Source organism: Lissotriton helveticus, chromosome 4_1 (assembly GCF_964261635.1).
Source record: "Lissotriton helveticus chromosome 4_1, aLisHel1.1, whole genome shotgun sequence".
Lineage (NCBI taxonomy): Eukaryota > Metazoa > Chordata > Amphibia > Caudata > Salamandridae > Lissotriton > Lissotriton helveticus.
In genome coordinates, this window is record NC_136063.1 from 55,760,675 (window position 1) to 55,788,650 (window position 27,976).

General features: G+C 48.2%; 1 protein-coding gene across 1 annotated transcript in view; it reads right to left on the reverse strand.

Annotated features, from left to right (window-relative positions):
• Positions 1-3,812: 3,812 nt before the first annotated feature.
• The window catches only part of LOC144827851 (uromodulin-like), a 105,127-nt gene continuing 80,963 nt past the window's right edge, over positions 3,813-27,976 (reverse strand). The window contains exons 8-9 of the mRNA XM_078686015.1: positions 4,919-4,951; positions 3,813-4,338 (exon numbers count right to left, since the gene is read on the reverse strand). Of these exons, the coding sequence (XP_078542141.1) occupies positions 4,274-4,338; positions 4,919-4,951 (98 nt within the window). The 3' untranslated portion in view covers positions 3,813-4,273. The remainder of the gene's footprint in view (positions 4,339-4,918; positions 4,952-27,976) is intronic.

The following is a 27,976-nucleotide window of genomic DNA, read 5'->3' on the forward strand; positions in this document are numbered from 1 at the left end:
GGGGTTACTGAAGAAGTAACCCAACTAAGAGAAGACGGACAGCATAATTGGGTGCTGCTGAATAAGGGAGAAGTAATGGTAAGCAAGGAGTCAACCACTAAAGGAAAAGAAGCAGAAGGGTAGGGGGAAGGCTGGCACAGCGGAACACAACAGCCAGGGAAGAGAGCAGCAGCAGCGGTCATGGGTAGAAGCATCAGTGGGCAGCTGACGTGTCACAGAAATAAGCAGCAGAATAAAGAACCATTAAGGGAGTGCAGGCAAACAAGGGGTGATGGCAAAAAGGAAAACAGCACAGTGTATAACTATGGTATAGAAAGTGAAGGGAAATTTAACATAGGGCGGAGAATTGGTGGTGCAACAACCATAAAGAAAGCATAAGGACATGCAACAAAGGGTGGGGAATCAATAGAGCAACAACCATAAAGAAAGCATAAGGACATGCAACAAAGGGTAGAGAATCAATGGAGCAACATCCATATAGGAAACATAAGGAAATGCAACAAAGAGTGGAGACTTAAAGGGGCTACATCTGTAGGAAGGTGGATATCTGACTATATGGTTATTCCAACTTTTTGCCTAGTGTTTTGCTGGTTATCAACTTAGTTGGCCTGGGATCCTGCCATTCAGGGCCCCAGGCTATCAGCTCTCCCAATAAAATGGACTCCATGTACTTTAGGTACATACCATATTAGTTACTGGATCACCTTTGTGAACCCCTGTATAGTGTACCATAGGTACCCAGGGCATAGGTGCCTCCAAGGTCTACCAGGGGCTGCAGCAGGTATTTTGCCACCCCTGCTGGCCCTACAAACTGACACCACAGGCTGATCACTCAGCTTGGGTAAGGTTTTGTAATCATCTCTTACTTAGATATAGTATATCTATATCTACCTTATTTATATACACATAGTAACCTATAAGTCACTCCTATGGTAAGCCGCGACAATCCTGGAGGCAGAGTGCTTGGTTTTATGTGAGAGGGTGCCCTAGCATGAGCTGAGCCTCTCTACAGCTTTCGGAAATTATAGCTGTTCTATGATATAGTCATACCATATACTCTTAAGTGCATTATAATTCTCGCGGTTAATGCTAACTTTGGTTTGGATTTATCGAAACATGTCGTGTAAGGTGTCAAACACTTTGGAATACTACCCCCCACCAGTTCTGGTGGCGGGGTTAGCATTCCACACTTCTAGAGGGAGAAGACATGTAGTTACTGCTAACTCCGGTTAAAGTAAAACAGAGCATCAGCATCACAAAAAGGATGCTGCTGCCACAGACACGAGTCTGACCTCCTGTTGCTGGGGGAAACTCCAGCAAGGGTGGCCTGGACAATAGGTTTCCTGTCCAGGGAGGTGCCAGTACCTCCCCAGAAGGGTTTTGTGTATTGGGCTGGGGGGGCTGCATCAGCAGATGCTTTTTGAGACACTGCCTGGGGCACACAATGTGCTCCATGCATAGCCCGGTTCAAACCAGTTAGGGGTACTCCAGCCCTGCTCTGGCGCGAAACTGGACAAAGGGAAAGGGGTGTACCCACCCCCTTCCCAAGTCCATCCATAGGAGGGACCTAGCAGGTAATCCAGCCCCTAAAATCAGTATAAGTATAGGAGCTGTGTCCCCAGCACTTTGGATTATCATGGAACGAAACTTCGAAACAGAACTCTTGGACCTTCGACATTCTATTCTGACTAGAAGACGGAAATCATCTCCCTTGTGGTCAAGGAGTGACCACGCTGTGCAAACAGGCACAACCAGTAACTTGCTGGTCTGCTTTGTCGATGCTCCCGCCGGAACCCAAAGACTCAGCGACATAAGAACTGGACTTCCAGACTTATTTTACTCCGACCCACATCCACAGCAAAGCTGAGACCCGTGACAGACACAAGATATGTGGGACCAGACACCCTGGACATCCTTCATTTTTCTAACTGCATCGACTCTTGACGTAACTCGAAGTTGTACATTGGGGTACGAGAAGCCCCAGACACGAGTACCATTTGCACCAAAGCTCAGCCCTCCACACTCCACGAGTGCCACGTGGGGCCCTCTCTTGCATTTCAACTCGATGTGTCTTCCCAGTTGCTAGCCCGTTGGAACCAAACTGCTTTCCTGGTTGCTCCAGGCTTGCTCCAGCTTCCCTGCAAAGACCTTGCTGGTCTGAACCAAAGCCAATCTTCACTTCCCGCGTGGGTTGCGTTTGCCAATGCTTGTTGGGTCCAATCCAGATACCGGCACAGCAGTCAACTAGATATTTTGGTGGGATAGCTAGAATCCAGCTCCTGGTTGTCATTGACACCTCCTGGTCCTCGTGGCTACAGAGACAAGCTTCACCTCTTCAACTGAGACGATTGCGACATCACCTGGTTCCTTCCAGGTACCTTCCTGGTCACCTATGCTCCCGGCTTCCCTGGGTGAGGTAACACAAGTACTCCGGTGCTCCCGTGGGTATTGACTCTCCAAGTGCCCTACTCTAAACGGGTTTTGTCGTAGTCCATCTGGAAGTGCCCTTAATCAGTAACTTTGTAACTTTTACGTTTCCCATTATAAGTCAGTGATAACTCGCAACTATGTTTAGACACTGCACGCGTCTCCCGTGGGCCTCCTACTTCCTAACCTTTGGTTGTTTAGGGTAGCCCCAGCGATTCCCTAGGCCCTAGGCCTACTCACTATTTCTGTCGTGGTTCTTATACCACTATTTTAGTATATGGTTCGTGAGGCCCCTAGGGCATTACCGTATTTTGTTCAACTTATCGTATGCTAATTGAGTAACTTGTGATGTACTTTTACCTCTGACCTCATAACGAGTGCAGAGGGGTTGTGTTAAGAATAAATACATATATATTTGATATATACCTTGTGTGGTGTCCTTTCATTTGGTATTCAAGGGAATATAATTGGTAAAACAGCTTGCTTCACATGCTCCCTGAAGTCTTAGCCTATGACTGCTGGGCCACGCTACCACTAGGAGAGTTTGTCTATAAGGTTGACTTTACGACTACCATCAATAAGGTTCGATTAGACTGGTGCAAGGTGCCCACTAGAATTAGTGGACATCATATGCCAGGCTAACTTCTCACAACATCCATATAGGAACCATAAGGACATGAACAAAGGGTGGAGCATCAATCCGGCAGCAAACATATAGTAAGCAGAAGGACATGCATCAAAGGGTGGAGAATAAATGTGGGAACAACCAGATAGGAAGCACAAGGACATGAACAAGGGGTGGATTGGGAGATGCAGCACAGGAAAGAACAGTAATTTGGGAAGGATGAGGAAAGTAGCAATGGGTGGGGAGATGTGTGGACACAGAAAACATTGCAGCAAATGATGGGGAATCATTGGGGCAACATTTGCAGCAACCAAAAAGGTTGCAGCGAATGATGAATAAAAACTGGTGTGAATTGTCATAAAGAGGAGTAGCAAACTGAGCTAAATCAGTGGGTTATGTTGGACGTGGAAATGGGGGTGTATGTGTACAAGCATGTACAGAAGCAGTCATGAGTGGAACATCAGTGGGGTTACAGCAAGGAGCTGGATAGGTTGGGGAATCAGTAGACAGAGGAAGCTGCAGTGGATTGAGGAACAATGAGGCACCATCGAGAGTAAGAGTTGGAAGAAGAATCAATGAGGGAGAATATAGAGGACAAAAAAGGATATGCTGATGAACTGCCAGTGCTACCATCAGGAACATACAGACCACTCCACTCCAAAATCAGTGTTGGAAGCAATGCTTGAGTGTAAACTGAAGGAACATCATTGAGACAAGGATCAAATATGAAAGCTACAGAAAGAGGACTGGTAATGCAAAGGAAGAAACAAGACACAGAGAGATGGAACAGATCGATAGAAGGGATGTAGGAACAAGCATTGTTGGAGTTAGTAAAGGTGAAGAAAAAGGTATGCCTGGGGCAGTGGAAGGGAGCTGTGCCAGGCAATGCACAGGAGAGATGCAAGGACATAAGAATGAGAAACAAGATAATCAAAGGGATATCTGTCAGTGATTGGGAGGGTTGGCAAGTCTAAAGCAGAAGTAGACATAAACAAGGCCAAGGGAGAGAGATGCCTGCCTTTACTCTGTCTGTCAAACCATAACTCAGGCCCTATACATGTTCATAATTCTAAATCTTATGGAAAGAAATTATTAGAAAGCAGATTCCCATACACATCATCCCAGGCAAAAGACACACACTGGAATCAAACAGTTTGTATATTGATAATTGTGGGTGTCAGTAGCAGGTCCATATCTGGATTTGGGTGTGGTCAGTTCTCCTCACATCAACCTGAGACTCAGCAGTGCCAGCAGGGAGCTCCCTACCACAGCCAATAAGGAGACATCTGGAAGCAAAAAGGAAAATGCTCATGTGATGTCTTGGAACACAAGAAAATACAAGTTTCTTAGAACACATCAGCTTCATCTCCTCAGCCTTTCCTTTGATATCTGCAGCCCCAACCCTTTGCCTATCCCACCTCAGTAGGGTTTGTCCTTTAGGTTTTACAGTGCCCAGCTTCCCTTGGGGAGATGCGTGAGAGTAACAACTATCCTTAGCCCAGCTACCTCCATGGCATGCATTATAGTGGAGATGTCCTCTTTGCTGAGGAGAGAGCTTTGTCACTGACAAACAGATCTGTGATCCCAACCTGGTGATGCCCTCATGACTATATCAGGACTGTGTCCAAACCAGGCGAACTCCCTTGTGTCCAAGTTTGAGATGTTGACAAACAGTTCAGGGCCTCGGCAAAAAGAAATCCATCCTTCAAAGACCAAAACTTCACACCCTAAAATATGATTTCTTTAGTAAAGCGCTTTCTTCCTAATCAGGTGAAAGACACAACCATCTTCTGACTTTCAGAGATTAGATGGATAAACTTTAACCCCAGGAGTAAGAAAAGGAACAAACAACAAGGTGTTGGTTACCTGTGTGCGATCCAGAGTTTACATCCAGGGACACTGAAAATGAACAAAAAGTAGCAGGAGGTTAATATTTCCTTTCTTCACTTCTTGTCAAAATGTCGATTTGAATTGAACTTTAACTTGCTGTAGTCAAGAGGAACGAAAAATACTATAGCCTTACTGTAGACCCAGCGGTAACTTCATCCTGCGAGACTAGCTCTTTGGAGAGACTGTGCCTGTAATGGTACACGAATCAACTCCAGCTGTGCTAAAAATATACCCTAGCAACAATGCACTACTGATGCCGCACCCACAGTGCAGTCATGATGCCGGCTTCATAGTGCTATAGAGAGAACCACCACCAGTGCTACAAAGCCCTACTGATGCTGCATCCACAGTGCTATCATGATGCTATAGAGAGACTCACCAGCAGTGCTTCAAAGCCCTACTGATGCTGCATCCACAGCGCTATCATGATGCTATAGAGAGACTCACCAGCAGTGCTACAAAGCACTACTGATGTCACACCCACAGCGCTATCATGATGCTATAGAGAGACTCACCGGCAGTGGTACAAAGCACTACTGATGTCGCACCCACAGTGCTGTCATGATGCTATAGAGAGACTCACCAGCAGTGCTACAAAGCACTACTGATGCCACACCCACAGCGCTATCAGGATGCCATAGAGAGTCTCACCAGCAGTGCTACAAAGCACTACTTATGTCCCATCCACAGTGCTATCATGATGCTATAGAGAGACTCACCACCAGTGCTACAAAGCACTACTGATGCAGCACCCACAGTGCTATCATGATGCTATAGAGAGACTCACCGGCAGTGCTACAAAGCACTACTGATGTTGCATCCACAGCGCTGTCATGATGCTATAGAGAGACTCACCGGCAGTGCTACAAAGCACTACTGATGTTGCATCCACAGTGCTGTCATGATGCCAGCTTCGTAGTGCTATAGAGAGAATCACCAGCAGTGCTACAAAACACTACTGGTGCTGTACCCACAGTGCTTTCATGATGCTTTAGAGAGAATAACCAGCAGTGCTACAAAGCACTACTGATGTCGCATCCACAGTGCTATCATGATACTATTGAGAGACTCACCAGCAGTGCTACAAAGCACTACTGATGCCTCACCCACAGTGCTATCATGATGCTATAGAGAGACTCACCAGCAGTGCTACAAAGCACTACTGATGCCGCACCCACAGTGCTATCATGATGCTATAGAGAGACTCACCGGCAGTGCTACAAAGCACTACTGATGTTGCATCCACAGCGCTGTCATGATGCTATAGAGAGACTCACCGGCAGTGCTACAAAGCACTAATGATGTTGCATCCACAGTGCTGTCATGATGCCAGCTTCGTAGTGCTATAGAGAGAATCACCAGCAGTGCTACAAAACACTACTGGTGCTGTACCCACAGTGCTTTCATGATGCTTTAGAGAGAATAACCAGCAGTGCTACAAAGCTCTAATGATATCGCATCCTCAGTGCTATCATGATGCTATAGAGAGACTCACCGGCAGTGCTACAAAGCACTACTGATGTTGCATCCACAGCGCTGTCATGATGCTATAGAGAGACTCACCGGCAGTGCTACAAAGCACTACTGATGTTGCATCCACAGTGCTATCATGATGCCAGCTTCGTAGTGCTATAGAGAGAATCACCAGCAGTGCTACAAAACACTACTGGTGCTGTACCCACAGTGCTTTCATGATGCTTTAGAGAGAATAACCAGCAGTGCTAAAAAGCTCTAATGATATCGCATCCACAGTGCTGTCATGATGCTATAGAGAGACTCACCAGCAGTGCTACAAAGCACTACTGATGCCGCACCCACAGTGCTATCATGATGCTATAGAGAGACTCACCAGCAGTGCTACAAAGCACTACTGATGCCGCACCCACAGTGCTATCATGATGCTATAGAGAGACTCACCACCAGTGCTACAAAGCACTACTGATGCAGCACCCACAGTGCTATCATGATGCTATAGAGAGACTCACCGGCAGTGCTACAAAGCTCTACTGATGCTGCATCCACAGCGCTGTCATGATGCTATAGAGAGACTCACCAGCAGTGCTACAAAGCACTACTGATGCCGCACCTACAGTGCTATCATGATGCTATAGGGAGACTCAGCAGCAGTAAAACAAAGCACTACTGGTGCTGCTTCCACAGCGATATCATGATGCTATAGAGAGACTCACCGGCAGTGCTACAAAGCACTACTGATGCCGCACCCACAGTGCTATCATGATGCTATAGAGAGACTCACCAGCAGTGCTACTTTGCACCACTGATGCGGCACCTGCAGTGCTATCATGAGGCCATAGAGAGACTCACCAGCAGTGCTACAAAGCACTACTGATGCCGCACCCACAGTGCTATCATGATGCCATAGAGAGACTCACCAGCAGTGCTACAAAGCACTACTGATGCCGCACCCACAGTGCTATCATGATGCTATAGAGAGACTCACCAGCAGTGCTACAAAGCACTACTGATGTCGCATCCACAGTGCTATCATGATGCTATAGAGAGAAATGGGGTGGCTGAGTGGGCTAAAGAATGGTGATGGATTAAACCCAGATCAGTTGACTGGGGGTGAGTGTTTGATTTTCTCAAATGCTCCGTCCATCATCCCCTTTTGTATCGCTTTGTTCGCCCTAAGTGTGGCAGGGTATGCTCAGACGTGAGTCCCTTTCTCACTTGGCCACTAGATTCAAGATAGCCTGGCTGATGAGGATTATGAATCCGAAACCGGTCCCAGGATGCTTGTTTCCGGTTCATGGAAGACATGGCTTTGCAGTTCGGGCTGGACTGTTCCCATGAGGCACAGGGTCAGACTGATTTGCAAATAGCCATGTCTGAAATGGGGTGGCTGAGTGGGCTAAAGAATGGTGATGGATTAAACCCAGATCAGTTGACTGGGGGTGAGTGTTTGATTTGCTCAAATGCTCCATCCATCATCCTCTTTTGTATCGCTTTGTTCGCCCTAAGTGTGGCAGGGTATGCTCAGACGTGAGTCCCTTGCTCACTTGGCCACTGGATTCAAGATAGCCTGGCTGATGAGGATTATGAATCCGAAACCGGTCCCAGGATGCTTGTTTCCGGTCCATGGAAGACATGGCTTTGCAGTTCGGGCTGGACTGTTCCCATGAGGCACAGGGTCAGACTGATTTGCATATAGCCATGTCTGAAATGGGGTGGCTAAGTGGGCTAAAGAATGGTGATGGATTAAACCCAGATCAGTTGACTGGGGCTGAGTGTTTGATTTGCTCAAATGCTCCGTCCATCATCCCCTTTTGTATCGCATAGAGAGACTTACCAGCAGTGCTACAAAGCACTACTGATGTCGCACCCACAGCGCTATCATGATGATATAGAGAGACTCACTAGCAGTGCTACAAAGCACTACTGATGTCGCACCCACAGTGCTATGCTTTCATGATGCTATAGAGAGACTCACCAGCAGAGCTACAAAGCACTACTGATGTCGCACCCACAGTGCTATCATGATGCTATAGAGAGACTCACCAGCAGTGCTACAAAGCACTACTGATGTCGCACCCACAGCGCTATCATGATGCTATAGAGAGACTCACCAGCAGTGCTACAAAGCACTACTGATGTCGCACCCACAGCACTATCATGATGCTATAGAGAGACTCACCGGCAGTGCTACAAAGTACTACTGATGTCGCACCCACAGCACTATCATGATGCTATAGAGAGACTCACCGGCAGTGCTACAAAGCACTACTGATGTCGCACCCACAGCACTATCATGATGCTATAGAGAGACTCACCGGCAGTGCTACAAAGCACTACTGATGTCGAATCCACAGTGCTATCATGATGCTATAGAGAGACTCACCAGCAGTGCTACAAAGCACTACTGATGTCGTACCCACAGTGCTGTCATGATGCTATAGAGAGACTCACCGGCAGTGCTACAAAGCACTACTGATGTTGCACCCACAGTGCTGTCATGATGCTATAGAGAGACTCACCAGCAGTGCTACAAAGCACTACTGATGTCACATCCACAGCGCTATCATGATGCTATAGAGAGACTCACCGGCAGTGCTACAAAGCACTACTGATGTCACACCCACAGCGCTATCATGATGCTATAGAGAGACTCACCGGCAGTGGTACAAAGCACTACTGATGTCACATCCACAGCGCTATCATGATGCTATAGAGAGACTCACCGGCAGTGCTACTTTGCACCACTGATGCGGCACCTGCAGTGCTTTCATGCGGCCATAGAGAGACTCACCAGCAGTGCTACAAAGCACTACTGATGCCGCACCCACAGTGCTATCATGATGCCATAGAGAGGCTCACCAGCAGTGCTACAAAGCACTACTGATGCCGCACCCACAGTGCTATCATGATGCTATAGAGAGACTCACCAGCAGTGCTACAAAGCACTACTGATGTCGCATCCACAGTGCTATCATGATGCTATAGAGAGAAATGGGGTGGCTGAGTGGGCTAAAGAATGGTGATGGATTAAACCCAGATCAGTTGACTGGGGGTGAGTGTTTGATTTTCTCAAATGCTCCGTCCATCATCCCCTTTTGTATCGCTTTGTTCGCCCTAAGTGTGGCAGGGTATGCTCAGACGTGAGTCCCTTGCTCACTTGGCCACTAGATTCAAGATAGCCTGGCTGATGAGGATTATGAATCCGAAACCGGTCCCAGGATGCTTGTTTCCGGTCCATGGAAGACATGGCTTTGCAGTTCGGGCTGGACTGTTCCCATGAGGCACAGGGTCAGACTGATTTGCAAATAGCCATGTCTGAAATGGGGTGGCTGAGTGGGCTAAAGAATGGTGATGGATTAAACCCAGATCAGTTGACTGGGGGTGAGTGTTTGATTTGCTCAAATGCTCCATCCATCATCCTCTTTTGTATCGCTTTGTTCGCCCTAAGTGTGGCAGGGTATGCTCAGACGTGAGTCCCTTGCTCACTTGGCCACTGGATTCAAGATAGCCTGGCTGATGAGGATTATGAATCCGAAACCGGTCCCAGGATGCTTGTTTCCGGTCCATGGAAGACATGGCTTTGCAGTTCGGGCTGGACTGTTCCCATGAGGCACAGGGTCAGACTGATTTGCATATAGCCATGTCTGAAATGGGGTGGCTAAGTGGGCTAAAGAATGGTGATGGATTAAACCCAGATCAGTTGACTGGGGCTGAGTGTTTGATTTGCTCAAATGCTCCGTCCATCATCCCCTTTTGTATCGCATAGAGAGACTTACCAGCAGTGCTACAAAGCACTACTGATGTCGCACCCACAGCGCTATCATGATGCTATAGAGAGACTCACTAGCAGTGCTACAAAGCACTACTGATGTCGCACCCACAGTGCTATGCTTTCATGATGCTATAGAGAGACTCACCAGCAGAGCTACAAAGCACTACTGATGTCGCACCCACAGTGCTATCATGATGCTATAGAGAGACTCACCAGCAGTGCTGCAAAGCACTACTGATGTCGCACCCACAGCGCTATCATGATGCTATAGAGAGACTCACTAGCAGTGCTACAAAGCACTACTGATGTCGCACCCACAGCGCTATCATGATGCTATAGAGAGACTCACCAGCAGAGCTACAAAGCACTACTGATGTCGCATCCACAGTGCTGTCATGATGCCAGAGAGAGACTCACCAGCAGTGCTACAAAGCACTACTGATGTCGCACCCACAGCACTATCATGATGCTATAGAGAGACTCACCGGCAGTGCTACAAAGCACTACTGATGTCGAATCCACAGTGCTATCATGATGCTATAGAGAGACTCACCAGCAGTGCTACAAAGCACTACTGATGCCGCACCCACAGTGCTATCATGATGCTATAGAGAGACTCACCAGCAGTGCTACAAAGTACTACTGATGTCGAACCCACAGCACTATCATGATGCTATAGAGAGACTCACCGGCAGTGCTACAAAGCACTACTGATGTCGCACCCACAGCACTATCATGATGCTATAGAGAGACTCACCGGCAGTGCTACAAAGCACTACTGATGTCGCACCCACAGCACTATCATGATGCTATAGAGAGACTCACCGGCAGTGCTACAAAGCACTACTGATGTCGAATCCACAGCGCTATCATGATGCTATAGAGAGACTCACCGGCAGTGCTACAAAGCACTACTGATGTCGCACCCACAGTGCTGTCATGATGCTATAGAGAGACTCACCGGCAGTGCTACAAAGCACTACTGATGTCGCACCCACAGTGCTGTCATGATGCTATAGAGAGACTCACCAGCAGTGCTACAAAGCACTACTGATGTCACATCCACAGCGCTGTCATGATGCTATAGAGAGACTCACCGGCAGTGCTACAAAGCACTACTGATGTCGCACCCACAGTGCTGTCATGATGCTGTAGAGAGACTCACCAGCAGTGCTACAAAGCACTACTGATGTCGCATCCACAGTGCTATCATGATGCTATAGAGAGAAATGGGGTGGCTGAGTGGGCTAAAGAATGGTGATGGATTAAACCCAGATCAGTTGACTGGGGGTGAGTGTTTGATTTTCTCAAATGCTCCGTCCATCATCCCCTTTTGTATCGCTTTGTTCGCCCTAAGTGTGGCAGGGTATGCTCAGACGTGAGTCCCTTGCTCACTTGGCCACTAGATTCAAGATAGCCTGGCTGATGAGGATTATGAATCCGAAACCGGTCCCAGGATGCTTGTTTCCGGTCCATGGAAGACATGGCTTTGCAGTTCGGGCTGGACTGTTCCCATGAGGCACAGGGTCAGACTGATTTGCAAATAGCCATGTCTGAAATGGGGTGGCTGAGTGGGCTAAAGAATGGTGATGGATTAAACCCAGATCAGTTGACTGGGGGTGAGTGTTTGATTTGCTCAAATGCTCCATCCATCATCCTCTTTTGTATCGCTTTGTTCGCCCTAAGTGTGGCAGGGTATGCTCAGACGTGAGTCCCTTGCTCACTTGGCCACTGGATTCAAGATAGCCTGGCTGATGAGGATTATGAATCCGAAACCGGTCCCAGGATGCTTGTTTCCGGTCCATGGAAGACATGGCTTTGCAGTTCGGGCTGGACTGTTCCCATGAGGCACAGGGTCAGACTGATTTGCATATAGCCATGTCTGAAATGGGGTGGCTAAGTGGGCTAAAGAATGGTGATGGATTAAACCCAGATCAGTTGACTGGGGCTGAGTGTTTGATTTGCTCAAATGCTCCGTCCATCATCCCCTTTTGTATCGCATAGAGAGACTTACCAGCAGTGCTACAAAGCACTACTGATGTCGCACCCACAGCGCTATCATGATGCTATAGAGAGACTCACTAGCAGTGCTACAAAGCACTACTGATGTCGCACCCACAGTGCTATGCTTTCATGATGCTATAGAGAGACTCACCAGCAGAGCTACAAAGCACTACTGATGTCGCACCCACAGTGCTATCATGATGCTATAGAGAGACTCACCAGCAGTGCTACAAAGCACTACTGATGTCGCACCCACAGCGCTATCATGATGCTATAGAGAGACTCACCAGCAGTGCTACAAAGCACTACTGATGTCGCACCCACAGCACTATCATGATGCTATAGAGAGACTCACCGGCAGTGCTACAAAGTACTACTGATGTCGCACCCACAGCACTATCATGATGCTATAGAGAGACTCACCGGCAGTGCTACAAAGCACTACTGATGTCGCACCCACAGCACTATCATGATGCTATAGAGAGACTCACCGGCAGTGCTACAAAGCACTACTGATGTCGAATCCACAGTGCTATCATGATGCTATAGAGAGACTCACCAGCAGTGCTACAAAGCACTACTGATGTCGTACCCACAGTGCTGTCATGATGCTATAGAGAGACTCACCGGCAGTGCTACAAAGCACTACTGATGTTGCACCCACAGTGCTGTCATGATGCTATAGAGAGACTCACCAGCAGTGCTACAAAGCACTACTGATGTCACATCCACAGCGCTATCATGATGCTATAGAGAGACTCACCGGCAGTGCTACAAAGCACTACTGATGTCACACCCACAGCGCTATCATGATGCTATAGAGAGACTCACCGGCAGTGGTACAAAGCACTACTGATGTCACATCCACAGCGCTATCATGATGCTATAGAGAGACTCACCGGCAGTGCTACTTTGCACCACTGATGCTGCACCTGCAGTGCTTTCATGCGGCCATAGAGAGACTCACCAGCAGTGCTACAAAGCACTACTGATGCCGCACCCACAGTGCTATCATGATGCCATAGAGAGGCTCACCAGCAGTGCTACAAAGCACTACTGATGCCGCACCCACAGTGCTATCATGATGCTATAGAGAGACTCACCAGCAGTGCTACAAAGCACTACTGATGTCGCATCCACAGTGCTATCATGATGCTATAGAGAGAAATGGGGTGGCTGAGTGGGCTAAAGAATGGTGATGGATTAAACCCAGATCAGTTGACTGGGGGTGAGTGTTTGATTTTCTCAAATGCTCCGTCCATCATCCCCTTTTGTATCGCTTTGTTCGCCCTAAGTGTGGCAGGGTATGCTCAGACGTGAGTCCCTTGCTCACTTGGCCACTAGATTCAAGATAGCCTGGCTGATGAGGATTATGAATCCGAAACCGGTCCCAGGATGCTTGTTTCCGGTCCATGGAAGTCATGGCTTTGCAGTTCGGGCTGGACTGTTCCCATGAGGCACAGGGTCAGACTGATTTGCAAATAGCCATGTCTGAAATGGGGTGGCTGAGTGGGCTAAAGAATGGTGATGGATTAAACCCAGATCAGTTGACTGGGGGTGAGTGTTTGATTTGCTCAAATGCTCCATCCATCATCCTCTTTTGTATCGCTTTGTTCGCCCTAAGTGTGGCAGGGTATGCTCAGACGTGAGTCCCTTGCTCACTTGGCCACTGGATTCAAGATAGCCTGGCTGATGAGGATTATGAATCCGAAACCGGTCCCAGGATGCTTGTTTCCGGTCCATGGAAGACATGGCTTTGCAGTTCGGGCTGGACTGTTCCCATGAGGCACAGGGTCAGACTGATTTGCATATAGCCATGTCTGAAATGGGGTGGCTAAGTGGGCTAAAGAATGGTGATGGATTAAACCCAGATCAGTTGACTGGGGCTGAGTGTTTGATTTGCTCAAATGCTCCGTCCATCATCCCCTTTTGTATCGCATAGAGAGACTTACCAGCAGTGCTACAAAGCACTACTGATGTCGCACCCACAGCGCTATCATGATGCTATAGAGAGACTCACTAGCAGTGCTACAAAGCACTACTGATGTCGCACCCACAGTGCTATGCTTTCATGATGCTATAGAGAGACTCACCAGCAGAGCTACAAAGCACTACTGATGTCGCACCCACAGTGCTATCATGATGCTATAGAGAGACTCACCAGCAGTGCTGCAAAGCACTACTGATGTCGCACCCACAGCGCTATCATGATGCTATAGAGAGACTCACTAGCAGTGCTACAAAGCACTACTGATGTCGCACCCACAGCGCTATCATGATGCTATAGAGAGACTCACCAGCAGAGCTACAAAGCACTACTGATGTCGCATCCACAGTGCTGTCATGATGCCAGAGAGAGACTCACCAGCAGTGCTACAAAGCACTACTGATGTCGCACCCACAGCACTATCATGATGCTATAGAGAGACTCACCGGCAGTGCTACAAAGCACTACTGATGTCGAATCCACAGTGCTATCATGATGCTATAGAGAGACTCACCAGCAGTGCTACAAAGCACTACTGATGCCGCACCCACAGTGCTATCATGATGCTATAGAGAGACTCACCAGCAGTGCTACAAAGTACTACTGATGTCGCACCCACAGCACTATCATGATGCTATAGAGAGACTCACCGGCAGTGCTACAAAGCACTACTGATGTCGCACCCACAGCACTATCATGATGCTATAGAGAGACTCACCGGCAGTGCTACAAAGCACTACTGATGTCGCACCCACAGCACTATCATGATGCTATAGAGAGACTCACCGGCAGTGCTACAAAGCACTACTGATGTCGAATCCACAGCGCTATCATGATGCTATAGAGAGACTCACCGGCAGTGCTACAAAGCACTACTGATGTCGCACCCACAGTGCTGTCATGATGCTATAGAGAGACTCACCGGCAGTGCTACAAAGCACTACTGATGTCGCACCCACAGTGCTGTCATGATGCTATAGAGAGACTCACCGGCAGTGCTACAAAGCACTACTGATGTCGAATCCACAGCGCTATCATGATGCTATAGAGAGACTCACCGGCAGTGCTACAAAGCACTACTGATGTCGCACCCACAGTGCTGTCATGATGCTATAGAGAGACTCACCGGCAGTGCTACAAAGCACTACTGATGTCGAATCCACAGCGCTATCATGATGCTATAGAGAGACTCACCAGCAGTGCTACAAAGCACTACTGATGTCGAATCCACAGTGCTTCATGATGCCATAGAGAGACTCACCAGCAGTGCTACAAAGCACTACTGATGTCACATCCACAGTGCTATCATGATGTTATAGAGTGACTCACCGGCAGTGCTACAAAGCACTACTGATGTCACATCCACAGCGCTATCATGATGCTATAGAGAGACTCACCGGCAGTGCTACAAAGCACTACTGATGTCACATCCAGAGCGCTATCATGATGCTATAGAGAGACTCACCACCAGTGCTACAAAGCACTACTGATGCCGTACCCACAGTGCTATCATGATGCCATAGAGAGACTCACCAGCAGTGCTACAAAGCACTTCTGATGCCGCACCCACAGTGCTATCATGATGCCATAGAGAGACTCACCAGCAGTGCTACAAAGCACTACTGATGCCGTACCCACAGTGCTATCATGATGCTATAGAGAGACTCACCGGCAGTGCTACAAAGCACTACTGATGCCGTACCCACAGTGCTATCATGATGCTATAGAGAGACTCACCAGCAGTGCTACAATGCACTACTGATGCTGCACCCACAGCGCTGTCATAATGCTATAGAGAGACTCACCAGCAGTGCTACAAAGCACTACTGATGCAGCACCCACAGTGCTATCATGATGCTATAGAGAGACTCACCAGCAGTGCTACAAAGCACTACTGGTGCCGCACCCACAGTGCTATCATGATGCTATAGAGAGACTCACCAGCAGTGCTAAAAAGCACTACTGATGCCGCACCCTCAGCGCTATCATGATGCTATAGAGAGACTCACCACCAGTGCCACAAAGCACTACTGATGCTGCACCCACAGCGCTATCATGATGCTATGGAGAGACTCACCACCAGTGCCACAAAGCACTACTGATGTCACATCCACAGCGCTATCATGATGCTATGGAGAGACTCACCACCAGTGCCACAAAGCACTACTGATGCTGCACCCACAGTGCTATCATGATGCTATAGAGAGAAATGGGGTGGCTGAGTGGGCTAAAGAATGGTGATGGATTAAACCCAGATCAGTTGACTGGGGGTGAGTGTTTGATTTGCTCAAATGCTCCGTCCATCATCCCCTTTTGTATTGCTTTGTTCGCCCTAAGTGTGGCAGGGTATGTTCAGACGTGAGTCCCTTGCTCACTTGGCCACTGGATTCAAGATAGCCTGGCTGATGAGGATTATGAATCCGAAACCGGTCCCAGGATGCTTGTTTCCGGTCCATGGAAGACATGGCTTTGCAGTTCGGGCTGGACTGTTCCCATGAGGCACAGGGTCAGACTGATTTGCAAATAGCCATGTCTGAAATGGGGTGGCTGAGTGGGCTAAAGAATGGTGATGGATTAAACCCAGATCTGTTGACTGGGGGTGAGTGTTTGATATGCTCAAATGCTCCGTCCATCATCCCCTTTTGTATCGCATAGAGAGACTTACCAGCAGTGCTACAAAGCACTAATGATGTCGCACCCACAGCACTATCATGATGCTATAGAGAGACTCACCAGCAGTGCTACAAAGCACTACTGATGCCGCACCCACAGCGCTATCATGATGCTATAGAGAGACTCACCAGCAGTGCTACAAAGCACTACTGATGCCGCATCCACAGCGCTATCATGATGCTATAGAGAGACTCACCGGCAGTGCTACAAAGCACTACTGATGTCACACCCACAGCGCTATCTTGATGCTATAGAGAGACTCACCAGCAGTGCTACAAAGCACTACTGATGCCGCATCCACAGCGCTATCATGATGCTATAGAGAGACTCACCGGCAGTGCTACAAAGCACTACTGATGTCACACCCACAGTGCTATCATGATGCTATAGAGAGACTCACTAGCAGTGCTACAAAGCACTACTGATGCTGCACCCACAGCGCTATCATGATGCCATAGAGAGACTCACCGGCAGTGCTACAAAGCTCTACTGATGCTGCACCCACAGCGCTATCATGATGCTATAGAGAGACTCACCGGCAGTGCTACAAAGCACTACTGATGCTGCATCCAGAGCGCTATCATGATGCTATAGAGAGACTCACCAGCAGTGCTACAAAGCACTACTGATGCTGCATCCACAGTGCTATCATGATGCCATAGAGAGACTCACCAGCAGTGCTACAAAGCACTACTGATGTCACATCCACAGCACTATCATGATGCTATAGAGAGACTCACCGGCAGTGCTACAAAGCACTACTGATGTCGCATCCACAGTGCTATCATGATGCCATAGAGAGACTCACCAGCAGTGCTACAAAGCACTACTGATGTCACATCCACAGCACTATCATGATGCTATAGAGAGACTCACCGGCAGTGCTACAAAGCACTACTGATGTCGCATCCACAGTGCTATCATGATGCTATAGAGAGACTCACCGGCAGTGCTACAAAGCACTACTGATGTCGCATCCACAGTGCTATCATGATGCTATAGAGAGACTCACCGGCAGTACTACAAAGCACTACTGATGTTGCACCCACAGTGCTATCATGATGCTATAGAGAGACTCACCGGCAGTGCTACAAAGCACTACTGATGTCGCACCCACAGCACTATCATGATGCTATAGAGAGACTCACCGGCAGTGCTACAAAGCACTACTGATGTCGCACCCACAGCACTATCATGATGCTATAGAGAGACTCACCGGCAGTGCTACAAAGCACTACTGATGTTGCACCCACAGTGCTATCATGATGCTATGGAGAGACTCACCGGCAGTGGTACAAAGCACTACTGATGCCGCACCCACAGTGCTGTCCTGATGCTATAGAGAGACTCACCAGCAGTGCTACAAAGCACTACTGATGTCACACCCACAGCGCTATCATGATGCTATAGAGAGTCTCACCGGCAGTTCTACAAAGCACTACTGATGTCACACCCACAGTGCTATCATGATGCTATAGAGAGACTCACCGGCAGTGCTACAAAGCTCTACTGATGCTGCATCCACAGCGCTATCATGATGCTATAGAGAGACTCACCAGCAGTGCTACAAAGCACTACTGATGCCGTACCCACAGTGCTATCATGATGCTATAGAGAGACTCACCAGCAGTGCTACAAAGCACTACTGATGTCGCATCCACAGTGCTATCATGATGCTATAGAGAGACTCACCGGCAGTGGTACAAAGCACTACTGGTGCCGCACCCACAGTGCTATCATGATGCTATAGAGAGACTCACCAGCAGTGCTACAAAGCACTACTGATGCTGCATCCACAGCGCTATCATGATGCTATGGAGAGACTCACCAGCAGTGGTACAAAGCACTACTGGTGCCGCACCCACAGTGCTATCATGATGCTATAGAGAGACTCACCGGCAGTGCTACAGAGCACTACTGATGTCGCACCCACAGTGCTATCATGATGCTATAGAGAGACTCACCGGCAGTGCTACAAAGCACTACTGATGCGGCACCTGCAGTGCTATCATGATACCGGCCCGGTAGTGCTATAGAGAGACTCACCGGCAGTGCTACTTTGCACCACTGATGCGGCACCTGCAGTGCTATCATGATACCGGCCCGGTAGTGCTATAGAGAGACTCACCGGCAGTGCTACTTTGCACCACTGATGCGGCACCTGCAGTGCTATCATGATACCGGCCCGGTAGTGCTATAGACTCACCGGCAGTGCTACAATGCTGTCCTGGTAGTGTGATAGAGAGACTCATCAGCAAATCACCAGCACTGTCACTGTGATAATCGTGACAGTAGTGTAGGCTGTGCATGATTTTTCTAAGACCCATTCTCCTTCAATGTTGACCAAGTGTATCGCCAGCAGTGATAGTGACGATGAAATGATATGCTAGAGAACACCATATTGATGTATGTTTAAGAAATTAATGTACATTTCTTTTACACATTGAGATAATAAAACTATTTTTCATTTTGTTTGTGTGAATTAAATAAAATATTTCATAATTTGTATTTGTGTGGTGTACACTTAATTCAATATTTATTTTGGAATTTAGAACACAGAATTCTTCGCCTGCTCATTTTATGCCCTATGAATCTCGTACCTTTAAAAGACCTAACAGCAAACTGTTCCCAGAATCTGAATAATGTAAAAACTTGTAACTTGTGTTTGCTGCGCACTCAGGCCCTGGACCATGTTGTGTTTGCTTGCCCTGCATCGGCATTGAGTCGTTATCGTTGGCTTCGACCCATGTTTTTACAAAATAGTAATAAAAACGTAACATCAGCCCGAGACTATCTCTTGTCCAAAAAACTAAGCAGTGTGTGTAAAACGTTTTAATTATTTTAATGAGTTTATGTATATATTTTACATTTTAGCATATCTTTTTATTGGGCAGATATTCTTTCTGTTTGACAGCTTTTTAGGAAGTATCATTGTTTTATTTCATCAATTTTGCATTTTGCACACTGATTGGCTGCTATTTACTGCTATTTTGCCCTATAGGGTTAGGTTGATTCTGTTTTCCACCATGCTCTTGTTGCCAACCTCGAATTTTAATTGAAGTGGATCACAGGTTGTATCTTGCACATGAACTGGTTGCTACTGAATTGCTCTTGTGCACAGGTCCGGACATGCTCACCTATCCTTTTTTTGCTGCTAATTCCAATTTGAAAATTTAAAGTCAAATATGAACTTTGGACTTTGCTGTATATGACCTGGCATATCTATACTGCCCTTCGCATTTTTTGGGGGAGATGTTCATTACTCTTTTTTCCTGCTCCTAATTCTAACTTGATTTTTTAGCAGAAATTGAACTTTTTGATTTCATTCTGTGTACGAACTGGGAACTTTCTAATGTCCTATGTATAGTCCAGGATAAGTAATGTTGTAAACCTCAATTATTTTATGTTTCATGATTATTGACAATAAGTTTGTATTTTTTGGTGGACCTCCTAGGAGTTCCAAATCTTTAATACATTTTGAATTGAATATACTTAATTTTCTGTTCTTCATTATTGTTTTGAGGTTCTAATCATTGAAATTCTCAGGGGGAGGTCTCCGGTCACAGTAGGATTAACTGAGGGGCCACACAAAAGCCAAGAAACTGCAGAAGATTATAGTTGGAAATGTCAAGTGAAGCTGAAAAAAATATCACATTTTTTAATTTTTCTCTAATAACCAGAGATGTGAAAATCTCCAAGTGTTTTGACATCCTTCTCTTGTGAGCCAGAAAACAAGAACTGACTCTGGAAAGAGTTTGATGGTGCAATCCATCCTGGGTATTTGAAGCTCCTGGAGGCTTAAAGAGACAGAAGCCCATCAGGCTGCCGTTTTTCCTAAAAAATAATCTGATTTTTAGCTTTTGTCTTGAAAAAGCCTTTTTTAGGAAAATATTCATATATATTTCGGGATTATCTTGGATATTCCTGAATAGGTGGTACTCTAGCGCTGAAGGGTGCTTCTCACCACAGGAACATGTTGACAATGACACCCTGTGTACAAGTTCTGTGGACAGATCAGCAGTGCTTAATTTGTCAAAAATTAAGTGCCAGGGCGCTTCTTGGAAGGCCACTGCAGTCTGCAGCATGCATTGGCACTGCCAGTGCTGCCAATGACAGTACCAACATAACAGCTAACTGTAATAAATGAAAGGTGCAGAGTCCACTTGATAGGTTAAGATCCTTTATTGTAGGTTCCTTCCAGGTTAGACAGATAAGTTAAGTTATAAGGAAAACAGGAGAAACCCCACCAGGAGCTCGCTGTTGGTAGCTCAGCCTCAGATGACCAACTGCCACAATAGGTAATAGAAAGGTACAGTCAGCTAGAGAGACACTCTGGCATGCATATCATGCACTAGTCTCTTTTGCAAGGCATTCTATGATGTCATAAGTATAATAGTATTGTCTAGCCAGAGAGGAACAGTGAAGAAGGTATTTACTACACTAACCATCACAATCCTACAAGTGTGATAATTCAGACGTTTTCAGGCCACACTAAGCTATAATAATAGTGTGAGAGGCTACTTATTATTCATTTTCAATTTGAGTTGACTTAATAAACATGTTTGTAGTGTACATGCCAAAATTAAACAGACATCGCCACCAGGTGGTAGACTCCCATTAGAGCAGGTGCAGACAATTAAGTATGGTGCTGAGCACAGGAAAACCACTGGCTCAAATGAAGCACTGGGAGGGTATTTAACATTAAGTGTCAGATTACAATCCTCCGACTGAGATTTCCGGTTTAAAAAGCGACAGCCTCAATACAATGGAGGCTGTCGGTTTTGAAACTGTCCGGATGTTCCAGTTGGCTTCCAAAAGGCTCAAGGAGCATGTCTGCCAGTCGGAAACAGAGCGATACAAAAGGGGATGATGGACGGAGCGGAGCGTTTGAGCAAATCAAACACTCACCCCCAGTCAACTGATCTGGGTTCAATCCATCACCATTCTTTAGCTCACTCAGCCACCCCAGTTCAGACATGGCCATATGCAAATCAGTCTGACCCTGTGCCTCATGATCGGGCTGGACTGTTCCCATGAGGCACAGGGTCAGACTGATTTGCATATAGCCATGTCTGAACAGGGGTGGCAGAGTGGGCTAAAGAGCGGTGATGGATCAAACCCAGATCTTTTGACTGGGTGTGAGTGTTTGATTTGTTCAGATGCTCTGTCCATCACCACCCCCTTTTGTACCGCTTTTGGCCGCCATAAGTGTGGCAGGGTATGCTCAGACGTTCGTCCCTTGCTCACTATGCCACTGGATTCAAGCAAGCCGGTCTGAAGACGGCTGGAATGCCAGAAACCGGTCCTCGGAAGCTTGGTTCCGGTCCAGGGAAGGCATGGCTTGGCAGTTTGGGCTGGACTGTTCCCATGAGGCACAGGGTCAGACTGATTTGCATATAGCCATGTCTGAACTGGGGTGGCAGAGTGGGCTAAAGAACGGTGATGGATCAAACCCAGATCTTTTGACTGGGTGTGAGTGTTTGATTGGTTCAGATACTCCGTCCATCACCACCCCCTTTTGTACCCCTTTTGGCCGCCATAAGTGTAGCAGGGTATGCTCTGACGTGAGTCCCTTGCTCACTTTGCCACTGGATTCAAGCAAGCCGGGCTGAAGACGGCTGGAATGCCAGAAACCGGTCCTCGGAAGCTTGTTTCCGGTCCAGGGAAGGCAGGCCTTGGCAGTTCGGGCTGGACTGTTCCCATGAGGCACAGGGTCAGACTGATTTGCATATAGCCATGTCTGAACTGAGGTGGCAGATTGGGCTAAAGAACGGTGATGGATCAAACCCAGATCTTTTGACTGGGTGTGAGTGTTTGATTGGTTCAGATGCTCCGTCCATCACCACCCCCTTTTGTACTGCTAGTCGGAAACAGCATGTAATCCATATAAACGGCGTTTTAAAATGACCAGATTACGATGCTCTGTTTCTGAAATGCTTACCTTTCCGGGCTTTCCGACATGGAAAGCCTGTTGGAAATCAAGTTTGGGTACTCCTAGTGGGGTCCCGACTTTCTGCTCCCTCCGCTTAGAGGCCAAGGTGTTGATCCCTGCACCGATTGGCAGAGGTGCCTACCACACTGTGCAGGGATGAACACAAACTCCCTTTTCTGTATGAGAGTTTGTCCTGCAGCCAGTTTCTGACTGCAGCACAATCTCCCATACAGAAAAGGGAGCTGGCGACCGCACCGTGTGCAGGTGCATCAAAATTAAGCGGTTGGGACCGCCAACTGGTGGCTGGTCAGACCTGTATCTATGATGGTGTTGGGAAGACGCAAGTCAGCCCAACATAATAATGAACCCTATAGTGTTCTAGGGCCCAGACTCTCTCTACAGGGAATTGCTTCAACATTTATAATGTCAGTGAAGATCTCTGTGATACAGAATAAGGATTACAAGTAAGTGACCATTTCATTTTTTTTTCTAAAAAAGAAGCAATTTAGAACAGCACATGCTAGGCTATATTGAGGTCATCTATGACACTCTCGTCTCTTGTTCTACATGTCTTTAGATTTTTATGAACTCTGTTACTTTATACTACACCTGATAGTGTTTTTATATAAATACAGGTCTGAAATGCTCTCCTTTTTCATACTCAAATTATAGTTTTTAACAATAGGTGAAAGGTTCTGTGATACAATAAGTTATTACAGGCACTTGTTTTACAGTTACGTTTTCTTTTCAGACTGTTTTCATTAACACTAACTACCACATCTTCAAATAATGAAACAGGGTTAGGAGCGGGTGTCCCACCAGGATCAACAGAAACACTAGAAAGTTGCAGCTAGTGGGACATCAAGGGCCCCCATGCTTCATCCAGATGAGGGAGTAGTTTCTCACTTGTGAAGCTAGTGGAACATCAATTGCCCCCCATGCTTCATCGGGAGCAGGGAGTAGTATCTCGCTTGCCCAACTAGTGGGACATCAAGGGCACTCTATACTTCATCTGGAGGAGGGAGTAGTTTCTCGCTTGTCCAACTAGTGCGACATCAAGGGCACCCCATGCTTCATCTGGAGGAGGGAGCAGGTTCTCACTTGTCCAGCTAGTGGCACATCAAGGGCACCCCATGATTTACTTGGAGGAGGGAGTAGTTTCTTGCTTAGCCAGCTAGTGGAACATAAGGGCGCCCCATGGTTCATCTGGAGAAGGGAGAAGTTTCTTTCTTGGCCAGCTAGTGGTACATCAAGGGCACCTCTTGGTTCATCTGGAAGAGGGAGTAGTTTCTCACTTGGCCAGCTAGTGGTACATCAAGGGGACCCTGAGCATCATCGAGAGAAGGGAGTAGTTTCTAACTTGTCCAGCTAGTAGGACATCACAGGCACCCCATGTTTCATAAGGAGGAGGAAGTAGTTTCTCACTTGTCCAGCTAGTGGGACATCAAGGGTACCCAATGAATCACAGGAGGAGGGAGTAGTTTCTCACTTGTCTAGCTCGTAGGACATCAGGACTACCCCATGCTTCATTGGGAGGAGGGAGTAGTTCCATACTTGTCCAGCTAGTGGGACATCAAGGGCACCCCATGTATCAAAGGAGGAGGGAGTTGTTTCTCAGTTGTCCAGTTAGTGGGACATCAAGAGTACCCCATGCTTCATTGGGAGTAAGGAGGAGTATTACACGTGTCCAGTTAGTGGAAAATCAAGGGTGCCCCATACTTCATCTGGAGGAGGGAGTAGTTTCTTGCTTAGGTAGCTAGTGGTACATAAAAGTCGCCCCATGATTCATTGAGAGAATCAATCAATCAATCAATCAACCAGAGTACTTGTAAAGCACGCTACTTACCCATGAGGGTCTCAAGACACTGAGGAGGGGTGGTGCCGCTACTGCTCGAACAGCCAGGTCTTGAGGAGTCTTCTGAAGGCGAGTAGGTATTGGGTTTGCTGTAGGCGGGTAGGGAGGGTGTTCCAGGTCTTGGCGGCGAAGTAGGAGAAGGATCTGCCGCCGGAGGTTGTTCGTTGGATGCGGGGGGACAGTGGCGAGGCTGGCGTGTAGAAGTTGAGTCTGCTGTTCAGGTAGGCTGGTTCGGCATTGTGGAGTCCTTTGTGTGTGTGGGTGAGGAGCTTGAAGGTGATCCTCTTGTCGATGGGGAGCCAGAGTAGGTCTCTCAGGTGGGGGTGATGTGGCTGTGGCCGGGGGACGTTGACGATCAGTCGGGCATAGGCATTTTAAATGCGCTGTAGTCGTTGTAGGTGTTTGGCTGGGATTCCTGCGTAGAGTGCATTGCTGTAGTCTAGTCTGCTGCTGACGAGGGCCTGTGTCACCGTTCTTCTTGTTTCGGTCGGGATCCACTTGTAGATCCTGCGGAGCATGAGGAGGGTATTGTAGCAGGAGGAGAAGATGGCGTTGACCTGCTCAGACATGGAGAGGCACGAGTCGAGGATGAATCCTAGGTTGCGTGCATGGTCGGTGGGTGTCGGTGCTGTTCCTAGTGTGGTCGGCCACCAGGAGTCATCCCAGGCTGAAACGTTTGCTCCGAGGAGTAGCACCCTTTGCCTTGTCCGAGTTCAGCTTCAGACGGCTGTTCTGCATTTAGTCGGCGACAGCCTTCATTCCCTCATGGAGGTTGGTTTTGGCGGTGTGCTGGTCCTTGGTGAGGGAGAGGATGAGCTGGGTGTTGTCGACATAAGAGATGATGCTGAGGTCGTGTTGGCAGGCCACTTGTGGAGGGGGGGCATGTAGAATTCAAACAGCGTCGGGCTGAGGGATGAGCCCTGGGGGATGCCGCAGATGATGTAGGTGGCCTCGGATCGGAAGGGCAGGAGGCGGACGCTCTGGGTTCTGCCGGAGAGGAAGGACCTGGTACAGTCAAGGGCCTTCTCTTGGATTCCGGCTTCTAGGAGGTGTGTCTTTAGAGTGCGATGGTAAACCGCGTCGTAGGTGGCTGACAGGTTCAGGACGATGAGGTCTCATGTTTCGCATTGTCTAGTTGACGTCTGATGTTGTCTGTGTCGGCGATGAGGGCTGTCTCAGACTGTGGTTTTGTCTGAATTCGGACTAGGACAGGTCCAAGATGTTGTTGTCTTCCAGGCGGTGGGCCGGTTGCAAGTTGACAATTTTCTCGATGACCTTTCCCGGGAACGGGAGCAGGGAGATGGGGCATAAGTTCTTGAGGTCCTTCGGGCCTCCTTGGGCTTCTTGAGGAGGGTGTTGATTTCAGCGTGTTTCCAGCTTTCTGGGAATGTCGCTGTTTCAAAGAAGATGTTGAAGACCTTCCGTAGTTGCGGTGCGATGGCAGCGTCTGCTTTATTGAATACGTGGTGTGGGCACAGGTCTGACAGAGATCCTGAGTGAATGGAGTTCATGACCTTGCGTGTCTCGTCATCGTTGACGTTGGACCAGGAGGTCAGTCGGTTGGCGCTGGTGGTGTTCACAGGGGTGGTGGGGTCTGGCGTAGTCGGGGCGGTCATGGTGTTGAAGCTGTCATAGAAGAAGATGGCTAGTGAGTTGCACAATTATTGTGAGGGCGGTATGTCGTTGGCATTGGCGCTGGGGTTGGAGAGTTCCTTTACGATGCTGAAGAGCTCTTTGCTGTCATGTGCGTTGTTATCCAGGCAGTCATTGAAGGAAGATCTCTTGGCTATTCTGATGAGGTGGTGATGTCTGCGAGTGGCGTCCTTGTGGGCTACGTGGTTGTCTGAAGTGCGTTTGTGGTGCCATATCTTATCCAGTTTCCGGCAGGTGAGTTGGAGGTCTGAAGCACATCAGTGAACCAGGTGGCTCTCTTGCTGGCCTGGTTGTTGGAGGGTTTCTTGAGTGGAGTGAGGGTGTTGGCGCAATCGTCTATTCACTGTCTGAGGTTGCGGGCTGCGGCGTCTGGGTTGGTGGGGTCGGTGGGTGGGTTCTGGGCGAGGGTGGTGATCAACTGTTCTTCGTGACTTTGCTTCAGCAGCGGTGAGGCAGCTGTTGGGTGCAGTGGGGCGTGGTTGGTCCAGGGGTTCTGGCGCTGAGCGCGGTCCAGGCACGGATGGATGCAGACGGGCGTGGATGGGCGCTGATAGGCACAGACGTGCTTGCCTTTGGCACGGCTGCTGCGCCGTCTCCATAAGAGGGTGAGAGGGAGGGAGGAGCAGCTGGGAGGAGGGTGCAGGTTGGCCAATGGGTATCAGGGGGGCAGGGCCGCAGGAACGCAGCGGCAGGAAGGAAGGAGCGGGAGATGGTGGCAGGCAGCAGGGAGATGGCGGAAGGCAGCAGGAGCAACGAGGCAGCTGGTGGCTGTGTGGTGGCATGGGGAGTGACCTGCCAGTGAGCAGGGTCAAAGGTAGTCTTTTCTAATTTGGCCAGCTAGTTGTACATCAAGGGCATCCCATGCTTAACCGGGAGGAGGGAGTAGTTTTCATTTGTCCAGCTAGTGGGACATTAAAGGCCCCCCAGGCTTCATCGGGAGGAGGGAGTCATTTTACTTGTCAAGCTAGTGGGACATCAAGGGCACCCCAAGCTTCATGAGAGGAGGGATTAGTCTCCCAGTTGTCCAGCTAGTGGGACATCAATTACTCCTATGCTTTATCATGAGGAGGGAGTAGTTTCTCCCCTGGTTAGCTAGTGGTACATCAAGGGCACCCCATGCTTCATCAGGAGGAGGGAGTTGTTTCTCACTTGGCCAGCTGGGGGACATCAAGGGCAACCCCATGCTTCATCAGGAGGAAAGAGTAGTTTCTCACTTGTCCAGCTAATGGGAAATCAAGGGCATCCCATGCTTCATCTGGAGGAGGGAGTCATTTCTGTCTTGGCCAGCTAGTGGGATATCAAGGGTGCCCCATGCTTCATTGAAAGGAGGGAACGTTTCTTCCTTGTCAACCTAGTGGGACATCAAGGGCACCCCATGTTTCATGAGAGGAAGGAGTAGCTTCTCAGTTGTCCAGCTAGTAGGACATCAAGATCCCCCAATGCCTTATCGGGAAGAGGCAATAGTTTCTCACTTGGGAAGTTAGTGGGACATCAAGGGCACCCCATGCTGGACTGTGAGGAGGGAGTAGTTTCTTACTTGTTGAGCTAGTGGGACATCAAGGTAAACCCAGAGCCTGGAGCCTCTGCGTAGCACCTCCTGAGCCATCAATAAGGAACCGACGGAGCTCTGCAGTTCTGGAAATCCATACAAAGTTTCTCAACATGTCCAAGAGACTGAAAGC